This window comes from Chiloscyllium plagiosum, chromosome 38, assembly GCF_004010195.1.
Source record: "Chiloscyllium plagiosum isolate BGI_BamShark_2017 chromosome 38, ASM401019v2, whole genome shotgun sequence".
In the NCBI taxonomy this organism is placed as follows: domain Eukaryota; kingdom Metazoa; phylum Chordata; class Chondrichthyes; order Orectolobiformes; family Hemiscylliidae; genus Chiloscyllium; species Chiloscyllium plagiosum.
The window spans coordinates 6,654,358-6,670,370 of NC_057747.1; the positions used below are offsets into that span (position 1 = coordinate 6,654,358).

At 40.2% G+C, this 16,013-nt stretch overlaps 1 protein-coding gene across 7 annotated transcripts in view; it reads left to right on the plus strand.

The window, feature by feature from the left end:
• LOC122541770 (L-threonine ammonia-lyase) overlaps window positions 1-16,013 on the plus strand; it is a 66,387-nt gene that overhangs the window by 21,588 nt on the left and 28,786 nt on the right. For 3 of the 7 annotated variants that reach the window (XM_043678729.1, XM_043678728.1, XM_043678727.1), the window contains exons 2-4: window positions 620-805; window positions 9,035-9,380; window positions 12,561-12,677. In XM_043678729.1, coding sequence (XP_043534664.1) covers window positions 705-805; window positions 9,035-9,380; window positions 12,561-12,677 — 564 coding nt within the window. In that variant the 5' untranslated portion in view covers window positions 620-704. Of the gene's footprint in view, window positions 1-390; window positions 806-9,034; window positions 9,381-12,560; window positions 12,678-16,013 lie in introns of those variants that run through there. The other 4 variants (XM_043678732.1, XM_043678731.1, XM_043678730.1 and 1 more) reach the window with 3 other exon arrangements.

Here is a 16,013-nt window from a genome sequence, read left to right on the forward strand (position 1 = left end):
CGATTTTCCTGCTCCTTGGATGCTGCCTGACCTGCTGTGCTTTTCCAGCACCACTCTAATCGTGATTCAAATCTCCAGCATCTGCAGTACCCGCTTCCACTTACTAAACAATGTAACCCCTTTCTCCTAAGTATTATGAATAATGTAATCCATTTCATTCAAATGTGAATGACTATGTAACCCAAATTTTGAGGCCCATAGTAGCCTTTTCCTCTCTCATATGCTACCTTGTCCAAGATTGTAGTCCAGATAAGCCCGTGGGATATTAGAATTGATCAAAGTTTAATTATTGTTTCTTTAATATTACTATGGTATTCTTGCTGGGTTATGCGTATATAAGCAAGTACATTAGAACTGCTTCTTCAAGAAGCTCCTCCTGTTGAGAGATGGTAAATCTTGAAAGCTTTGATGGTGTTATTCAGTGAGGAAGTCAGTCATAACTAATCTTAGTATTTCCTAAATTGATAGAGACAGCTTGGTGTGAACTAATCTCTTTAAACACCGCCTCCAGCAGTCTCACCCTCAGTAGCTGCTGAGTGAACAAGAAGAACTCTTCATCTCAGGAAAGGTCGATAGTTTTAAATTAGAATTCAATTCAAGCGCAACTCTGTTGTTTCAGAAACTGCTTTAAGGGAACAAGAATATTCTGAGATCCAGCTCTACTGCTGCATGAAACCGCTGCTATCATCATCAAACAGGAAAACATGCACCTTGCTGCCCAGCTTCTGTTTTCAAGGTCCGTGAGCAACAAATCTCCCAAGAAGATCTCTTCAGAAGATGAGGAATATGATCCCTTTTGGAGAAGGTTGGGATTCAGTTCTAGTTTCTAGCAATAGCCTGCCTCTCAAGGCCCTTCTCTGCCCTTGTGGCTCGTCCAGAGCAGTTTTGTGTTATGACCATGGCGTGTTGCAGATTGACGTCGATAAAATGTGGAGATGGAAAGGCACAGCAGATCAGGCAGCATCAGAAGAGCAAGAAAGTCAACGTTTCGGGTCGGGACCCTTCATCAGTCCTGCCAGCCCGAAACATTGTCTCTTCTGCTCCTCTGATGCTGCCTGACCTGCTGTGCCTTTCCAGTTCCACAATTTATTGACTCTGACCTCCAGCAGCAGCAGTGCTTACCATCTCCATGTTGCAGATTGAATCTGTCTCAAGGCTTCTTTCTCCTCCTCCCCTTCTCCTTCCCACTGTGTACTGTTGAAATCCTTTTATGCCTTTTTGTTTTTGCCGTTGGCCTATTAATTGAGTAATCATTCTGATTATTTAGAATGATTTAACGGGGTCTCCAATAATTTCAGGGTCCCAGAAAAACAGTAAATAGATATAAAATTAAGTGAAAGCGATTAAACACAGGCAGCTGTAGAAATTTCTTACACAAAAAGTTGTAAGCTTGTGGAATTCACTACTCGAATTATCACTTTAATTTAAAGATTAAATAGGCAGGTTAAGGAGGAAGGGATAAAAGGATAAGGGAGTAGGGTGAAAAGGGATTAGGATACAGGTGGAGATAAACACCAATGTGGACTGAGTGACCTATTGCCTTGCTGTAATCTCTGTGTAATTTTAGAGGCATTCAAAATAACGTCAGGGACCAACTTTGGACTGCCAGTGACTTTAACCAGAGCTTGACTTGGCTTAAAAGTCTCCAACAGATGTTCTTGGTGGAGTTTTCGTGCATTTGTAGTAGATTAAAGAGGTTGCAAAAGCTTCTAGTGAGAAATGGTGCATTATTACAGGAGGATTACAAAGTGAAAAGGACTATTTCCTTGAGAGAATTTTAGTAGGCTTGATAAATGAAGGGAAACTGTTAAGATTAGAGTGGGGCTGAAAATGTGTTGCTGGAAAAGCGCAGCAGGTCAGGCAGCATCCAAGAAGCAGGAGAATCAACGTTTTGGGCATGAGCCCTTCTTCAGGAATGAGAGTCTCATTCCTGAAGAAGGGCTCGTGCCGAAACGTCGATTCTCCTGCTCCTTGGATGCTGCCTGACCTGCTGCGCTTTTCCAGCAACACATTTTCAGCTCTGATCTCCAGCATCTGCGGGTCCTCACTTTCACCTATAAGATTAGAGTGGTGCTGGAAAAGCACAGCAGGTCAGGCAGCATCCAAGGAGCGGGAAAATTGATGTTTCGGGCAAAAGCCCTTCATCAGGAATTTCTGATGAAGGGCTTTTGTCCGAAACGACGATTTTCCTGCTCATGTTTCGGGCAAAAGCCCTTCATCAGGAATTTCTGATGAAGGGCTTTTGTCCGAAACGATGCTGCCTGACCTGCTGTGCTTTTCCAGTATCACTCTAATCTAAACTTTAATCTCCAGCATCTACAGTACCCACTTCTGACTAAATGATGGGAAACTGCAAATTATGATTTTCAGTTTAGAACTCCTGCATCTATTCTATCTCCATTTTCTCACCTTTTTTGTTGGTATCTTCAATGTCTTTTCACCTTTAGAATCTCAGAATTGTTATGGTGCAAAAGGAGGCCATTCAGCTTATTGTGTCAGTGTCTGAATGAGCATCTCACTTAGATCCATTTTCCTGCCTTCTCCCAGAACCCTGCACATTGTTCTGTTTGCATGCCTTATGGAACCTGCCTCTATCACATCCCACAGACAGTGCATTCGAAACACTAACCACTTGTTGCATGAAGAAGGTTTCTCCTCATATCACCATTGCTAATTTTATTGAAGTATGCTTTCTTTTACCCTAAATCTGAGTCCTCTCGATCTTAATCTGGTTGTGAAATGACTCCGCAGAGGCCAGTATCCCATTACCAAGTCACCCTGTATTTATACATGAACAGTTCTTGACTATAGTACTGCCTCATAACAGAGTCAGGCACCAGAGTATCTCTGACACCCTTTTTAATCATCAGCCATGGCTCCCTGATGGGACAAGATTAACAGCCCTAATCAGGGATCTCGCATTCTATGATACCCAGCTGGCTACCCTTGTTAGAATCATGGTAATATTTGTGCATGGTGATATTTTCTGTTCTTATTTTGTCCTGCTGTCTTGTAATTTTGAATACTTCAATTTGATCTCCTCTCAGCCTCGTGAATATTCTCATTATCTGCTGTTCTTTCAATTTCTATCAATTGCTTCCATTGACAAAAAACCTTTTATATCATTTAAGGTTTTTATTTTAGCAGTTTTCAGTTGGTTTGTCCCATTAATTTTCTGGTGCAATTGCAGTATCTCTTATTTCCTGCCTTCTACATTACTAAAATCTGATGGTAGGTTTATGCCTCAAATCCTTTCCTCTTGACAGCAAATTATGATTTTATTTTTATTTAATGGTTTTACGATTTTTAATAGAATGTCAAAAGGTAGGTGGAAAGCATGGAGATATCATGTGGAAAACCACTTGTTAATTTTCTGCATGCATACTGTGAATTTATTGTCCACATTCTGACAGGAGGTTGGAAATACTTCAGAGAAATCAAGGTCTGGAGATCTTTGGATTAGTAAAGCAAAATAAGAACACTTTTTTTAAAGGGAGCCAATCATGATAGGATTTATACTGATGGGTTCAGAGGAAAGGTAGGTGACCTAATTTTAATTCACTGAAAATGTTTTTTCTACATGAAGTTAACATTGGCTGATTAATTGTTTCTCTCTCCACCCCTGCTGTCAGAGTTGAGTATTTCCAGTATTTTCTGCATTCATTTGGATATTCTGTATCTGAAGTATTTTGCTTCAATTTAATCTGATATTGGTGGTTAATGGTAATATTCCTTTTTCAACTTTCTTTTACCCATCAATGGCCAGACTTCTTCTGTTGAGGTTCTAAACTCCAGAATTTCCTCCCTAAATCTCTGCCTCCCTTTATTCCATTAAGGTACTTGTCAATACCTACCACTTTGATGAAGCTTCTGGTCTCCTATCCCAATTTCTCCGTATGTGGCTAAGCATCAAATCTTATTTAATAATGCTTCTGTAAAATTCTTTGAAGATCTACTCACTGAAAGTACTATCTAAATGCAAGCTGCTGTTGCAAGAGGACTTGCTCATGTAATTTCTCCACAGCAGCACTTGGTACTGCAATACACTTCCATACGATCCTGAATCTTGCCAGGACTTTAACCAAGGGCATCCTCTTTGTGTGGGAACTGCAAGGGGCAGTCTTTTGGGATCATAATACTCCTTCTGATTCTGCTATGGAACAATGCACTGAGCTAATGGTCATCCTGTCCAGGTATGAGTACCCTGCTGGTTGTCAACATAGAATTTAGAGTCTAGATTAGACTTGGCTTTTGCCCTAAATGTTGATTTTCCTGCACCCCGGATGCTGCCTGACCTGCTGTGCTTTTCCAGCACCACTCTAATCTGGACTCTTGATTTCCAGCATCTGCAGTCCTCACTTTTGCCAACAGAGAGTTTTGAGGCCATGGACTGGATTTTCCTTTCAGGAGAGGGAAAAAGAAGTCAGAACTATTTTCAGGTCCTAATCCTGCCCGCGGGTAAATAGCCACTTAATTCCCAGTCAGTTTCCCATAGGGTGGCCGATTTATGGAATGCAAGCCCTTTTAAAGCTGGTATCAAATCAGAGGCTTTTCAGCATTAGCTTGCATTGGAAGGTGAGTAAGAGAAAGGATGCTTCAAGATAGAGGTGCCTTCTCTTCAATTCTTTGAAATTTCTAATTAAAACTTAGCTGCAGCAGCTAGGACGTGGCTCCGTAAGATTAGGAGGAGGGGTGTGAAAACCCTCTAAAGGGTGCCTAAGGTTTTATCCACTACCAGGCTGTACAGAAGGGTTCTGAGAGGCTTGCTTGGAGTGCTGCTGCTCCACCTCCAACAGTCCTGCTGACAGGCACCTACGCTTCCACTGAACACAACCCTCCGCATGGTTGTTTTTAGCTCCAACTCACTTGCTGGAGAATAAATCTCCTGAGTTTATCTAGTCCAGGTGACTATTCCTGATGCTTGATTAGAGTCTTTGGAACACCTTGCCACAGATCTCGGTGGCAGCAGAGTCCTTGTGAATATTTAAGGCTGAGATAGATAGATTCTTGATCAGTAGGGGAAATAAAGATTATGGTGAAAGAGCACAAAAGTAGACATGAGGAATGTTGGATCAGCCATGACCCAATTGAATGTTGATTCAGGGTGGAGGGGCAGAACAGCCTACTCCTGTTCCTATTTCATTGGGTCTTAATATGGACTTACTTGTTCTGGTGCTGTCTAGAATGAAGCTTAATCTCTTCACCTTCTGACTCAAAGGTTGGAACAATACTATTGTGCCAAAGGGAAATTACTCACTTTCAGCATGAACCTATTCTGTATTCTATAGAGTATTTCTCAGCAACTGTTCAGTACCTGCTGCTTATTGCTAACATAGATGATGAGAGAGGATAATTCATTTACAGTATATACATCATGATATCTCATAAACTCCGTATAATTTATGGACGGTAAATTAGGTCAGTAATTGTTCGATACAGTCCCTCTGTCCTAAGTTCAACTTCTAATTGGCTTTATTTATTTGCAGCTTTGTGTGAGTGCATCTATGGAGACAAGTAGGCTCTTAAAGAGATTAATCTGCTTATTTTATTCAAACATGTTAAAGGTCAAATGACAAGGTTGACAGATTTCATCACCAATGTATCTGGGCCCTGCAACTCCCTTGTATTTTTTCTGCTTTTCCATTTGGGTGTACATGGATGTACCATTCCTCATGTTTAACAATAGTTTTGGTCAATGGGAACATCAGATGCAAATCAAAACAAACCCTTAACAACATTTGGATGTACATCACAGCCTCAGAGCACCACCACCAACAACAATTATTGCTGTCTATGTAGTACCTTTAATGTAGAAAATTATCCTACGGGACTATACAAGAGTGTGACTGAATAAGATCGACATAGATCTGAAGTAGGAGTTCTTAGGGTGGGTGACCAAAAGTTTGGTCAAGGAGGAGACAATCAAAAGGGGAGAAAGAGACAATTGGGAATTGAACCTAGAATCTTCCTGTCTGTATGCGTAGTTCCTAACACAGGCCTGTATTTATAAACTTTCACTTGGAGAGCCTAAGCTATTTAATTCGTAACAGAGCCAAGTTTTCCGAAAAGTTAAAATCACAGTTAGCTGTGAAGCAATGGCCTGGAAAATATTTTCAAACACAGAATGCAATGTAAGTTGTATGGAATATCAAATAAAAGCAAAATACTGCCAATGCTGGAGATCTGAAATAAAAACAGAAGATGCTGGGGAAGCTCAGCAGATGTGTCAGCATCTCTGGAGAGAAAAAAGGAACAACGTTTTGAGTCCAATATGACTCTTTGCAGTATATGATTGGAGAACTTAAAGCAATTTGTGATTACTATAAAAAAATTTAAGATCAATGGCAGGCACAGTACTGGAAAACTTCATTCATAGGCTTTATTAGGAATCCAGAGTGTGGTGCTGGAAAAGCACAGCAGGTCAGACAGCATCTGAGGAGCAGGAGGATTGACGTTTCAGGAATTCCTGATGAAGGGCTTATGCCTGAAACGTCGATTCTCCTGCTCCTCAGATGCTACCCGACCTGCTGTTCTTTTCCAGCACCACACTCTCGACTCTGATCTGCAGTCCTCACTTTCTCCTTCCTTTATTAGGAATTTTCCAAGTTGGTTACTGAACATCACAAGAAATGACTTTTCTTGTCACTATATGTTCATCAGGGCTGTGTAGCTAGTAAAATTAAGCAAGGAGTTATGGATTGAAGCAATATTCCAGTGACTTGAGCCCTTCATCCAGGCTGTACATCAATGCTAAGGGGGAGCCATCTTTTGATGAAGACTTTAAACAATTCAGTTTGGATGTGAAAAAGCAGCCCAGGGCACTATTTGAACAAGAGCAGAAGAACTCTCACTGTAGCTTGGCCAATATTTTTCTTTCCGCAAATGTCAGTGAAACAGATTATCTGGTCATAACCACATTGCTGCTTTTGGGATCTCATTGTGTGTGATTTGGTTGTTGTATTTGCCTTCAAAATATTACCTATCTTTCAAAAATGCTTAATTTTGAAGTTGTTTGGGATGTCCGGGGGATGTGTCAAGTAAGCTATATAAATGCAGCTTGTTGTTTTCTCACTGATGTATATGGCACAACCACAGATGGTATGTGTGAAGAGATGGTGATAGAGTTGTAATGTCACTGGACTAGCAATCCAAAGGCCTAGGCTACTATTCTGAGGACATAGGCTCAAAACCCACTACTGCAGCTGAATTTAAATTCAGTTAACAAATCTGAAACGTAAAGCTAGTTCCTAAAAACATCAATTGTCATAAAAATCCACTTCATTCCTAGAAGTCCTTTCGGGAAGATAATCTGCCAGCTTTACCTCTTCTGACCTACATGTGTCTTTCTGGAATACAAATGTGGTATGGACTCTAAAGTGCCCTCTGAAATGACTTAGCAAGCTACTCAGTTCAAGGGAAAATTAAGGACAGCGAACAAACATTGGCCTTGCCAGGAAATTAAGATTCTAGCCTAGCTCATGACACCCACATTTTGTGAATGAATTGAGAAAAGCACATAGCCACAAAACAAAGCCTCCCTCAGCAATCTCTCTGGTTGTTTTTAGTATGAGAAACATTGTGACTTGGTCTTGATATAGCTGCAATGAAGACTAACTTAATATTCGTTTAAAAAAAAGATGATGATACATTGGGAGTGTGTGCACATGACTGGATCCAAAGTGTGAGTGTGGTTAACACTAACTGCACAACAGAACATGAACATATAAAATTATTTTAGTTGGTTCAAATTGTGAATAAATATAATTCAAGGAAGAGTTACACAATCAGTGTTTTGTGAGTGCCACTATCAATCTAATTGCGACACGCTTATTCTGGATCCTGGTGCATGCAACAGATCTTCCAAACGGTGCGTGTTGAGACCCCAGATACACATTTCCCCCAAACATTGCTGAATAATGATGACAGTTTGCCATTCCCTCCCAACTCATTCATCCCTCTCCTGTTAGTCTGACTGAGCTTCGTGAGTTAGCACTGACAGAGGATCAAGCCAGAGACCTTCTCTGAGCTGAAACCGCTCATTAATCCTCTTATTGCCTGTCCATATCTTTACCTCTCTCTCCTAAGATATTCCTGAAGATTTAAAGCAAACATTTTGTCACTTGCCCTTGTATCTCTTTTAGATGCTCATTGTCAAATTTAGTTTGAATACATTCAAATGAAGCACTATTTTGCTACATTCATAAGCATTAAATAAATGCAAGTTGTTGTTGCATGGTCCACCCGACGAGTTAACCTCACTGAGACAAGGAGCTAGCAACGAAGGCAGGCAGCACTTTGATTAATTGCTCAATCCTGTTTTATCATTTGCAAGAGGGCGCAGTCTTTTTAATTATTCATTCTCAGTATGTGGCCAGTATTGCAGAGAATAGAACAGAATTCTTCCAGTGTGGAAACAGGCCCTTTGGCCCAACAAGTCCACACTGACCCTCTGAAGAGTAACCCATCCAGACCCAGTCCCCTACTCTATTACTCTACACTTTCCCTGACTAATGCACCTAACTTACACACAACCCCGAACACTACAGGCAATTTAGCATAGCCAATTCACCTAAACTGCTCATCTTTGGACTGTGGGAGGAAACCGGAGCACACCCACACAGACATGGGGAGAACGTACAAACATCACACAGTCACCCGAGGCTGGAATCGAACCCGGCTCCCTGGCACTGAGAGGCAGCAGTGCTAACTACTGAGCCACCGTGCCACCCCAAAGTTTGTATTTATTGCCCATCCCATGTTACCTTTATGGCAACCCACAGTGGTCTGCTGATGTTGAAGGTACGGTGCTGATATTGCGTGGGAAGGATATATTTTGACCCAAGGATTACGATTATATATTTGAAAATCAGGATGGTGTGTGATTTGGAGGAGAATTTGGAGTTACTGGTTTTACTGGTCGTCTGCTGTTTGTTCTTCTAAGTGATGGAGGTGCCGTTGACACACTTACACCCAAGGGAAGGAAACCTAGCATTACTACTCAATCACAATACTTCTTTATTTGTATTTTGTACAGTTCTGAAAATGGGGGACAGCAAGTTCACCAGTGTCCATCCGCAGGCAGTGATTCCTGTCACCAAGGGGATGGCCAAATTGGGAATGGGTGCCCCTTGCTCCAGCCCAGAGCGATTAACCCGGAGAGGCTCAAGGACTTTGGGGAGGATGAGTTCCTAGAAAAAGATGTCAAGACTTGCGAAGTAACCGTTACAGGCCGCACAGAAACACAGCTCAGCAATACCCTGAACATGACAGAGCACAAGACAAACCAGACCCTCGGGATGTGCAGCGGGCAAATCCAATTTGAGGACATCAGTGTAGCAGCCTTTAAAATCTCGAATGGAATCCAGAAAACCCCCTGCACAGTAAGTTGATAGCTTCCTTTCCCAATGTGAGTTTGTTTTGTGAGTGGCAGGCTCACATTCACTGAGTCTAAGGCGGAGAGTTGGCATCTCCATACTCCAGCAGTATTTGCAGAGGCAAAAACAGAAAGACTTACTTTATATGATGCCTTCAGCAATTTCAGAGTATTCCAGAGTGCTTCACAACCTTTGAGTTACTTCTAAAGTATAATCACTGTTCTAATGTAGGTAATACAGCAGCAGATGTGTGCACTGCAAGCTTTCTCACACTGCAACATGATTAATGACAATGATAAAGATATTCTTTTTTTTAGATTAGATTAGTTACAGTGTGGAAACAGGCCATTCAACCCAACAAGCCCATACTGACCCTCCGAAGAGCATCCCACCCAGATCCATTCCCCTACATTTACCCCTTCACCTAACACTATGGGCAATTTAGCATGGCCAATTCACCTTACCTGCACATTCTTGGACTGTGTTTAATGATATTGATTGAAGGATAACCAGGTGGGACTCTCTTTGAACTAGCACCATGGGATCTTTCACATCTATCTGAGAGTGCAGAGGAGCCTTTGGTTTAATACTTCACCCCAAATCAAGGCACCTCTACCAGTGCAGACTGGAGTTAACCTGCATTTTTCTGCTTTATTCCTGATGAAGGGCTTTTGCCCGAAACGTCGATTTTGCTGCTCCTTGGATGCTGCCTGAACTGCTGTGCTCTTCCAGCACCACTAATCCAGAATCTGGTTTCCAGCATCTGCAGTCATTGTTTTTACTCCATCCCTGCATTTTTCTGCTTGAACTCACAACCCTCTTGACTCAGAGGAGTAAGTGGTAGCCACTGAGCCACATCGCTATCAGTGCACCTCCTCTCTCACAAACCCCTACCCTGTCAATTCAATTACTTCCAAATAATGCGAACCCTAGGTTAGATTGCACAGGAAAGACCCCATTACTTACCTTCAGCAATGGGACTAAACATTTCCTTCAACACAGCCCACTCCACCTGTGTGTCAGCTTCCATTTAGAACATGAACACTTCAATGGTTTCTCATTTCAAGCTCTCTGAACTCTTTCAAATCTAGACAGCCCTAATTCTGTCACTTCACCACCAATATCTTGTCCCCAATTTCTGAAAAGTAACCCCCCCCCCCCCAAGGCACACATCCAAAATGTCTTTCCCTTTCCACCTTCAAGACTCCACTTGAAACCCAACTCTGACAAAGATTTTGGTCATGTTATTATTTTCCTTTATACTTTCATGAGCTGTGAGCATCACTGGCAAGGTCAAGATCAGTTGCCCAACCCTAATTATCCTAGAACAGACATTTCAGAATTAAGTGTCGATCAGATTGCTAAGGGTCTGGAACCTCATATAGGCTAGACCAGGTAGAATGACAGATTCCCTTCCCTAAAGGACAGTAGTGAACAGCATGTGTTTTTTTTTTACGATCAATGACATTTTTACTCGCAACCATCATTGCAATTAGCTTCTAATCCTAGATTCACCCACAAGAGGAAACATCCTTTCATCTTTCAGTCTTTTTAAATATCTGCTCAATATCTTGGAATTACCTTCCCTAATGCATGTTTTGCTGATGGATCAATGTGTTATTTCTCTAACCCTTTCTCCCAGTTCTTCCAACAACAACTTCTGTTATATACCATCTTTAACATAAAGTGTTCAATGCATTTCACAGGAGTATTATAAACAAGACCTTGGCATTAAACAGATAAAGAGATATTACTGCAAAATCTAGTTTCAGTAATGGTGACCATGAAATTATCATCAATTGGTCTAGAAAACCCGTCTGGTTTACTAATATTCTTCAGGGAAGAAATTCTGTTGTCTGCACCAGACTCCAAACCAACAGCAATGTGGTTGACTTGAACAAGCCATTTAATTCAAGGGACTGTTAGGAATGGGTAACAAATATTGGTCTTTCCAGTAACATATACATCCATGATAGAATAAAAGTAATTAAATACCAAAATTTGTTCAGAGGTGTATTCTAAGTAATGTATATAAAGAGATATTGCTAGTTTCAGAAAGAAATTCTATGTTTGGGATCGGCAGCTGAAGACATGGCAACCAATGGTGGAGCAACTGAAGTAGGGGCGTGCAAGAAGCCATCAGCTGAGATATCTCAGGAGAGTTATGGGAGTGGAGGAGATCACGCCATAGTTAGATTTTAGAAAAGGGTTGGTAACATTTCAACTCCTGTCTCACGTAGGGATCCAGTGAGCACATTTCAGAAAGGTGAGTTTTACCACAACAGTAAACATGAGTTTTGGGGAAAATAAAACATTCCAAAGCAACAAATGTTCATTTAGTGAGCCGGAGCAGGGATGATGGGCTGAATGGCCTCCTTCTGCACAATCGCACTTCTGTGATTCATTGAAATTGATCATTTAAATATTTAATGAATAAAAATGTTAAAAAGTGCCTAGCAATGGAGTTTACTAATGAAACATTTTCTTTACTCCTTTGCTTAAGCAGCAAAGCAAGTGAACTGTTACATTTCACTGTCAGTATACCTTTCAGATGCATGTTTATGATATCATCAGTGTATCTATGCATTTGACCTGAAGGCCTAAAGGGCTCATATGCCATCTCACCTTGGATCACTTGAAGCATGACACTCAACAAAAGCTGCTCTTTGTTATAATCCAATAGTTTAATGTTAGCCCATACACTTATGTGCCTATGAATGTAACATTTGTACATAACAGTTACCTGTACTTAAATGTCTGTTAGCTTCTTCAAATCTCCCACTCCCCTGACCATAAGACTGTCATTCCCTTCCAAGAACACTAATGAACCTTTTGGCAAAAAATAAGGAACAGAACCAGCCACTGATTGGTGGAACAGCTCCTCATAAAGTCCTCCACCTATACTTGTATTTTGAACAAAAGCTCAAGGGTCACATATTGATGATGTACCAAAATCTCTACAGTGAGACATGAGCACATGACCTCCTGACACTGAAAGATGCTACTCAAACTTGATAACCTTTTTCCTACCGCTCTCTGACTCAAAACTGAGGCTGTATTTCACAGACTCAAATAAGTGTTTGCTAGGATTTTGATGGATATTTATAACTTGTCAACAACTTGACCACGGCCAATAAACCTTGGCTTCAGTTACTCAGAAAATATACTCTTTTTGTTTATCCCCAGTATTCCAGACTCTCTAAGCAATATGGGATGGATCTGTACTTGAAGAAGGAATATCTGCACTACACTGGCACTGTGAAAGAGCGAGGGGTATGGTACTTGCTAACGTCACTGTCAAAGGTACAGAAAGTAAAATTGGCTAGTCATCCTTCCTAAGAGAAAGATAACTTAGTACTGTAAATACAGGAATCTCAAACAGGAACGAAAAGAAAATTGGGAATATATCAGTATCACTCAGTATCTATAAAGAAATAAATTATTAATTAATATTTTGGGTGTAGAAAGGTTGAAAACAAAAAATGCTGAAGATCACACCGGGTCAGGCAGCATCCATGAGACAAAGAAAGCCTGACCTGCTGTGACCCCCAGCATTTTTTATTTTCAGTTCAGATTCCAGCATCTACAGTAATTTGCTCCTGATCTGAAAGATTGTTTCAAAACATGTGGATTAAGTTAGTTGGTTAAATCAGTGATTTTTAAACCTATCCATCTATCTCAACTAAGGCGAGGAGAAAGACCTTTTTGAGCAGCTGTTGGTTTTACCTCACTTTATTTTACATGCTGCTGCAAAACCAACTCATCAGATTAAATGGAAACTTCTGAAAACTAGGAACATTTTGTTGATTTTTTTTCAATATTGAGTAAGAATTGTATAGTTTTGGGAGTACAGAACAGAACATTGCTGAAAAATGTATACATTTTGTTGAAGCTTATCATTTTGCACTCATCAGGATACTTGCAAGAATACCAATCTTAAAGGGAACAATATTTTACACTATATGAGAAGACAGTGCTGATTGATTGGCAAGAACACTATAGTGTATTGGAAGCTACAGAATATTAATATACATTGCTCATTACTGACAGGAAATCAATGTACACACATTACACTTTGATTTTAACTTATCAAAATAGGTAACTGCCAGTATCTCGTTCCTTAGGGAAATGCCTTGACCAATCAATGCCAACTTGTTGATTTAAATTTAAACAAAGCTTGGCAGTTAGTCATCAATCATCATCTAACTGATTAATTCTATATGGTAATACTTACACCAATCAGAGTCCGCTTGTCAATTAATCAACACTCTCTTCTCATACAGTAAAAAATGATGTCCCATTTACATTGGTATTCTTGCAGATATCCTGATGAGTGTAATGCAGAAAACTTCAGCAAGAAGTGTTGTTCTTCAGCAATGCTCAAGAAATAAACGTATGCATATTTAAGATTAAATATCAAAAGTATATTTTAATTTCTTTGAGAAACAAAAGCATAGACTTTTCTGTATTATAATCATATAAGTTTATTTGGAAACATTCTATTGTAGTATAAATCAGGACAGTAATCTTCTTTTCAAAATCTAATACTTTTCTGACATCCATATTAATCAAACAAAACAACAGTAACCTATATCTTGTTTTAAAACACAATATTGTGACAACTTGAGCTATGCATGTAGGGGCCGGATTGGTTGTGTGACATCACACAAGAAGTAGAGATGAAAGTTCTGTTTTCTTCTCTCATCTGAGCTTGATTTTGCAGTATTGAACATCAGTGGCTCCTTACTTTCACAAGCTTGCAGGCTACCCTTGCTGTGTATTCACTGGGTGATGCATATTCTAGATGACTGGATTATCTCAGAACAATGCATTAGTGACTCTGAGAAACAAATAATAATTTCAGTCCGAGACAAAATCTGAAGCAATCAATATGTTTATTAATTGCTTGCAAGCGTGGTGCCTGAAGTAAGGCACCCAGAGTTCAGCAAGTACATATCTTATATAGGATTCACAACTCCCAACCCGGTGCCCATTACTATTGTTTATCTCTTGCTTTATCCGGCCTTGTGCATAACAAAGTACAAGTTTTACTCAGCCATTTCACTACATCCTGCTGTGGCCCATTGTTAGGTATATCCTTCTTCACTATTATCTACTTCCTCCACCTGTGACATTTCCTCCCTTTCCCCAACCATATTGATCCTTATGACCTTTTAATTGGGGTTTGTTTTTGTGTTTTTGCAAACGTGGGAAACAGATGCCTATAACTACTGCTCGTACAAGCATATCTGGCTTAACCTACATCCTCACAGCACCTTATCTATTTGTCTGTAACATCTAATATTGTTTGCAGGCATGTTTCATTCTTGTATGCACATTTTAGCGAATACAAAAACAATTATATAGTTTTCCACATAGTTTTAATTCTTGTTGACTCAGCTCTTGGTTGAAACAATTAAACACTGGTGTGAGTACATTTACCTTGCATAAGTAATTATGATTGCAGAAGTAACACTACTTTACCTATATCCCACAGTGACTTTAGTTCCATCTTTTTTTAATTCATTCATGGGATGTGGGTGTAGATGGCTGGGCCAGCACTTATTGCCAACATAGAGTCATAAAGTTGTACAGCACAGAAACAGACCCTTCAGTCCAACTCGTCCATGCTGATATCCTAAGTTAATCTAGTCCCATTTGCCAGCACTTGATCCATAACTCTCTTCAACCCATCCTATTCATATACCCATCCAGGTGCCTTTTAAGTGTTGTAACTGGACCAGCCTCCACCACTTCGTCTTGCAGCTCATTCCATACATGCACCACCCTCTGCATGAAAAGTTGCCTTTTAGGTCCCTTTTATATCTTTCCCTTTCATCTTAGACCTGTCCCCTCCAGTTTTTGACTGCCCTATCCTGGGAAAAAGACTTTGGCTACTCACCCTATCAATGCCCCTCATGATTGTATAAACCTTTATAAGGTCACTCCTCAGCTCCAATGCTCTGGGAAAATAGCCCCAGCCTATTCAACCACTCCCTCTAGCTCAAACCCTCCAACCCTGGCAACTTACTTGTGAATTTTTTCTGCACCCTTTCAAGTTTAACAAAATCTTTCCTATCATAGGAAGACCAGAATTGAAAGCAGTACTGTGAAAGTGGCATAACCACTGTCCCCGAGTTCTCCATGAATTATTTAAAGAACTTTAAAACATATCCAAACTTACATAACTTCAACAGACATGTTCACAATTAATTGCATGGATCCCTTCTAAAACTAATTCACCCACAGACTTAAGTAATCAAGCACGCTTACAAGGATTACTTACCAGACTAATGTAATTAAATGCAGAACAATTAAATTACTGTACATGACAATCTAGAAAATAGTTATGAATCACACTTAGTGAAATATTGGCATAAATGATCTGCAATCTATTGTTAGAAAACTATAGTATTAAAATAAGTTTTCTATTCCAATCATGATAACAGCAGAATTGTGGAATATTCTGTCAATGTGATTTGCAACTGACAAACTTGTAAGAGCTTCCAGGATTGGCCCTCATTTAAGATTGGAAGTGAGAAAAAGCACTGGATTGGGCTGCATGATAGAGATAGGCAGCAAATGCTGCCCTATCCAGCAACACACAACAGCCCATGAAGTTAACACTGCAACATGCCA